Source organism: Pterocles gutturalis, unplaced genomic scaffold, assembly GCF_000699245.1.
Source record: "Pterocles gutturalis isolate BGI_N339 unplaced genomic scaffold, ASM69924v1 scaffold51988, whole genome shotgun sequence".
Taxonomy (NCBI): domain Eukaryota; kingdom Metazoa; phylum Chordata; class Aves; order Pterocliformes; family Pteroclidae; genus Pterocles; species Pterocles gutturalis.
In genome coordinates this window covers 5,899-11,733 of record NW_010119943.1, presented here as the reverse complement: position 1 = coordinate 11,733, position 5,835 = coordinate 5,899, and the positions used below count along the sequence as shown (strand labels likewise).

Here is a 5,835-nt window from a genome sequence, read left to right as displayed (position 1 = left end):
GAAGTTACAGTGCCACCAGAAGAAGTGATCACACCCTCTGTCCTCTCCTCTCCCCACTTCTGTTGTGTGACCAAACTCTGAACCAGACTGATGAACTGAATCCGACAAAAACCAAGCCAGCAAACCAGAGTGCTTGGTGTCATGCTGGATCAGCATTTCCAGCCAACAGCTGCCCCCGTGTAAGGGGGTGGGACAGTGCAATGGAGCAGCTGGAACTTGGAGGGACCACTGCTTTTGGTGGCAACATCAGCTCAGTCTATGCAACCACAGCCTGACCTTGGAGCTCCCAATGCTTCTCGGCAGAGATGAGGACATGTTTTTAGACCAGAAGCTGTGCTTCTTACCCTACCAGGGTGAACAACATCAGTGGAAAACAGGAAACACTTTGAGCTAGATGAAATAAATTCTTAGCATTGGCAACACTGAGACTGTCATACAAAGAGGTGATTCCTGTCACATATTTCTGGACATTTCCCTGTTCAGATGTCCAAGGAGTACCCTGTTCTCCCAGCCACCTCATCGTAGCTCTCATGCTGCTTTTCAAAACAGCTCCTGTAGATGTGAACAACTTCAGGATTCCTCAGACTCGGTGGCTATGAGGGGGACTGGATCTATGTTCAAATGAATCATGGTTATTACTGTCCAGATTCCTCTACCAAGCTTTGCTGTCTGCCAATAGTAAATATTTACAGCTAGTTGCAGCTGTGTAAATGGGTGCACAGAGCAGAGGAGTTATTTTTTGTTCTGCCTCATGCAAAACCTCTTTTAGGCATGACAATGGTGTGAAGCCCAAAGTATTTAGGTCTGGGGTGTTTCCCCCGTGAGGTGCGGGGAAGATTTTGGGACTACTTCAAGATCTCATGAAGCTCAGGTAGGTATCAGTCCTCCTGGCTTTCGTTTTCAAACCTTCCTAATTAGTCTGGGGGCTAAAAAGTTGGTTGATTTAGTTGTAGCTGAGCACTAAGGTTCTGCTCCGATACTATTACTTGATGAGTACAGCCCTTGCTTTTACGTTCACATTGTTAGTTCTGACGCAACACATGGAATGGCTGAGCACCGAGAAGGAATTAAGCCCAACCTCTGCAACTCAGCCCACTGTACTCTTGGATAGAAATGCACAAGGTACCCTTGGCGTGCCAGCAAACCTCTCCTTGCAAAGCAGCAGCTTTGAGTATACTACAGGATAATAATTTCCCACCCTGCCGTGTTGGGGATCTTTGAACCACAGTGCCAAAATTCACAAACACCAAGAGCATGACAATAAAGCACAAGGAATTCAGGTGCAAGGAGCACCCAAACTAAAGGCATCCAGTGACTATTCACATCTTCAGGATGGAGCTGTGTTTGGTGGACTACAGGTCTGCAGCACCAACCACATCCAGGTCAAGAGGAACCACCCATGCTGGGAGATGTGGTCTCCACAGATCACAGTCTGCTATTTGAGACAGAAGTGGCTGCAGTGTGCTCCCTTCTACATCAAATAGCAAGTGTTCTTGATTTCCCAGCAAGTTGCTGATACATCCCTACTTCCATCTAAATACCCACCACATGGGCATCTGCTGAAACAGCAGCAGTGTTGCTGAGCAGCGATGCCAGCCAGCCTCCTCTCTGGGACATCCTGGAGCGAGGAGGAGCATCCAGCCTGTCTGCCTTTCCCATCTGCAGGGGCATCTCTGGAAAGGAGAGAAGAGCCCCCTCCACCCTGCCCCTGCTCTTATCTCAGCACACGAGGACGCATCCGTCCCTCTTGGCTAAGCTGGTGACAATCCCTTGCTAACACAGGTGGCGGGAGGCGAGCCCACACTCGGGTGGGTGGTGGCGGCCAAGGCTGGTGCTTTCCCAGCAAGGAGAGAGGAGCAAGTTGCCTGCAGGACAGGAGCCTTCCTCTCCGGCAGGCCTTGCTCTCACCACCTCTGCTCCTCTTTCCAAAGCCAGGCTGGGTGTTGGCAACTGGTATTGCTAACAGAGAGAGGGGAGCGCCTGGGGCAGGCGGGCGGCGGGTCAGGCGCTGGGCAGGCTGCCTGGGTGGCTGTTTGGTGCTGCGCGTGAGCAAGCGTGAGCTGCGGGCTGGATGTCTCCCTTGAAGAAGGCTCCGTGGCTCAGAGGCTGTCAGGCCGGTGGGAGCTGATCGCGACAGTGTGGGGTGAGAGTGAGTGAAGCATTGAAGTTCAGCTACTGCTATACACCCGTGGGTCCAGCGTGGAAGGCTGTGCTGCAGCATCTCAAGTGTACACTATATGCAGAGGTTACCCAGGCCGCTGGGCTGGCAGAAGAGGGTCATTATCTGGCAGCTGCCTTACTTTCCAGGGACACCTGCTTTCCTTTGGTTGCTGGACTCTGAGTCTGGGTTTTCCCTCTTTGTTGAGGAGGAGCTCGCTGAAGAGCAGGCTTCTGCTGTCGGCAGGGAGAAGGACTTTCCCTCTGAGGTGGCAGCTGGCTCCTGGGGGAAGCACTGGGGTTTCTCGAAGGAAGGACAGGGCTCCGAGGGGATGCACCGCTGGACCTCCGTGAGCTGCTCCGTGGAGGAAGAGAAGTGGAGCTGGACGAAGGAGGAAGCCGACTTTGTATCTGCATTGTTCGACACTCATTTGGGATACTTCCAGCCGGTCTCTGGGCCTGAAGCCTGTCAGGGAAGACAAGAGGGAAGGTGAAGGGGAGTTTCTGCAAGGGGCTCCAGGCTCCTGGCAGGTTTGGCGCGAATGTTGCTGGGCAATTACAAGGAGTCTCCAGCACCAGGATGACAGGAGCTATATGGTGAACAAGTTTGAGCACCGTCCTGTAACTCTTGATGCTGTTAACTAGTGTCTCGAGCTCCCTCTGGGACAACATGCAGGCATGGTTTGGCCGACAGCACATATCTGGGAGTCTTCTTAACATGCAGCATGGATGCAGCAACCTCTTTCAAGGCAGGCTATACAATCTGGGAACATGGGCATGACCTGAATGCACCAGTTGGCCTATGATGGTAACCATGCCAGAAGATAAACCAACCCACAGGGATCCCCTCCTTTCACCCCCATGTCTCTGCAAGAGCAGAATTTGCTGGACCTGTGGCAGAGCCACAGCAGGGCTGGACCGCCAGCCCCAAGGCCACGCAGAAAAGCCGAACACTGGTGAATTCAGAAGGTCCGCCACCACTTACATCTCTGTGCTTGTTTGATAGAGAGACAGGTACCTCCAAAAATCTCAAGGTACAGGGGTGTGTATGGAATTCAGACCATGTGGAGGTGGCCCACGCTGTTCCAGGTCACTGACAAAGCCCATGCATGTGCACCTCCCTCTCTCCTGCTCGTCGCATGCTGGCCATCTTCTGAGGCAATCACTACTGGAAACCTCACAGCCCTTGCAGCTCTAATCACAATGGCCAGGCCAGGTCTCCCTGCAGAGTCCTGCAGGAGCCAAGCACACTGCAAAACAGAGAGCTCAGCACCGGAGGGATCTGCTATTAGCAGGATCAGACCAAATGAAAGAGCTGGTGGAAGGGAAGAAAGCCTCAAAGCCAGGAGCAGTGAAGAGGGGCTTAGTCCTTCGGACAGACTGAGACAAAGAAGCCAGAGAGCTGGGAATTTCACGCACTGGTGAGCTGAAATGACTGCAGGAAAGAGAGATGGCCCACACATTCAAGCCAAGTGAAGGGTAAAGCAGTGGGAGGGTAACAAGTCCAACATTTTGCATTGCTCACCATTTTGGTCTTACCTGTAGGCAACAGATGCATCCTGCGGGGAGCTACATAGCACGGCCATCGGGATGGCCATGGAGCTCTCGGACTTTGGTGCCTCCAGCGGTGTTTTCACTGGCGTGATGGGCCGAGGAATTCTGCTCTTTGTGCTTATGGGTCTCTCTTCTTTCCCCAGGAGGGCAGCCTTCTCCTTCCCTGCCTTCCTTGGAATGGAGTCATCAGAGTCGTGGGTGTCCTCCTCAGAACCGGTGGCCGACAGGGTTTCTGAGGCCCGACGCATCCTCTCATCGCTGGAGGATGCTGAGGACGAGGCCCCTGAGGCCAGCCGAAGGAGGCGGTTTTGCCTCTTCTCCATCACAAGGCGAGCCAAGTCAGGCTGCTTTGCCCTCTTATAAAGCCTCTCTTTGGCTGAGAGTGAAGTTGAAAGGTCTGAGCCGGTGTCCTCCTCAGAGAACAAAATGGGTATCCGACTTCTATACCTGGAGCCCAGAGGTCTCCTGGGGCCCTGCTGCGGGGTGTCGAGGAGGGTCTCAGCTCGCTTCAGGTGTTCTGCTATCGATGCCGGCTTCTCAAGGTCAGGCTCCCTTGTAACCACCTTGCCAGGCTCTTCCAAATCCATTGAGAGTGCTGCTTTGTCGGAGAGCTCTGGCTTGTCCTCAGGAGGCTTTGCTATGCCATTGGGAAGGGCCAGCTGCTCCCCCACCGTCTCTGAGGTGGTTTCGATGGGATTAGCGGAAAGTGCACAGCTCTCCGTCTCTGCCCCTTCTAGCCCCGAATGTATGCTTCCATTCTCTACCAGCGCCAGGTTGTCCTCCAGCTCCTCTTCGATAATGACCTCCTCAAACTGGCCTGGAGGGCAGTACTCCTCATGCCTCATCAGCTGGCCGCTGGAAGACATGACGTTTAAGTGGGTCTTTTCAGCAATATGGACAAATGTGCGCTCAACTTTGGTAAAGGGGGAGGAAGCTGTAGCCACTGCCACGGGAGGCTTTGGTTCAGATTTAAGGACTGAAGACAGGGTCCTGGGCTCAGATACATCCAGTTGGCTACCCATAGGCTGTGGCCGCTCGCTCTGAGGTGTCAGTGCAGCAAGCGTGCCCAGATCAACTTCTGGAGCCAAGTCTGTGGTCACCGGAGACTTTTTCAGATCACCTGGTGAAAACAGCACTAGTGTTTTTGATCCTTCCTCCAGCTCCAGGTCCCCATCAGCAGTGGATGCGCGACCCTTGGATCCCTTCTGGTCATCAGCCAGGAGCGTGGATGGTGCGCACTCCTGGCTGCGCTCTGTGCTTTTTTGACTCAGGTCACTGCTGGAACCACTATGCATGTCAATCTCATCCCCTTCCTCTTCTGCCTCCTCCTCATCGTCTTCCTCCTCCTCGTCTTCTTCCTCGTCTTCTTCTTCCTCTTCTTTTCCATTAATTTCCAGATAAGGTTCCAGAGGTTTGCAAGGAGCAGTCAAGACAACATTTGAGAAATCAACTTTCTTTATCCGCTGGGATACCTTAGGCTTTTCCCAGTAGTCTGACACATCTTTTCTGAAGTCTTGGTAAGGCAAACTTAAAGGCACTGCCTTGGGCAGACCGTTAATTTCAAATGACTTCAGCATATATGCCTGCAAGAAGACAGATGTGACAAAAGAAAAGGGTTAGTATTCAGACATAGCATCGACACAGAAGACATCAGGATCAACAGCAGTGGGAAGCATCAGTGGAAAGCATCTAGTCCCTCACACTTCCAAAATACACACCTGAGCACCGATCACTCGGTCATTTGATTCATACAAACCTTAGAAAGGAAAGATTCAAAGATGCTTATCAATGAAGGCAAAAAAAGTGCCAAATGAGTTCCTTTGTTAGCAGTCTTTAACCTGGGCCTAAAAAAGCTGTTTTCAAGCAATTCCTCATGTTTCCCAATCTTCTTCAGTATGTATATATTTATTTCAGTATTTATACATTTACATATTTACTCCTTCCTTACTGGAACAATTCAGCAATTTTCTTTTATGCCCAGATCACAGTGAACTCAAAGGGCACCTCTGGGCTAGATAAATGTCCTGATCACTTTCCAGTACCATCCACCATTGTCCCTTGCGCAATGTCCCTTGCAGTGCTCCTGTGTTCCCCTGCTGTGCTATTCGTCCCTCCCTTCTGCTC

At 52.0% G+C, this 5,835-nt stretch overlaps 1 protein-coding gene across 1 annotated transcript; it reads right to left on the bottom strand.

Moving 5' to 3' along the window:
* Positions 1–2,280: 2,280 nt before the first annotated feature.
* LOC104464089 (tau-tubulin kinase 1-like) lies at positions 2,281–5,294 on the bottom strand (the record flags this gene model as incomplete). The annotated part of the gene is made up of 2 exons (XM_010076702.1): positions 2,281–2,623; positions 3,697–5,294. Coding segments are annotated over 2 exons (1,941 nt in total), but the record flags the coding sequence as incomplete, so codon positions are not given.
* Between the last annotated feature and the right edge of the window lie 541 nt (positions 5,295–5,835).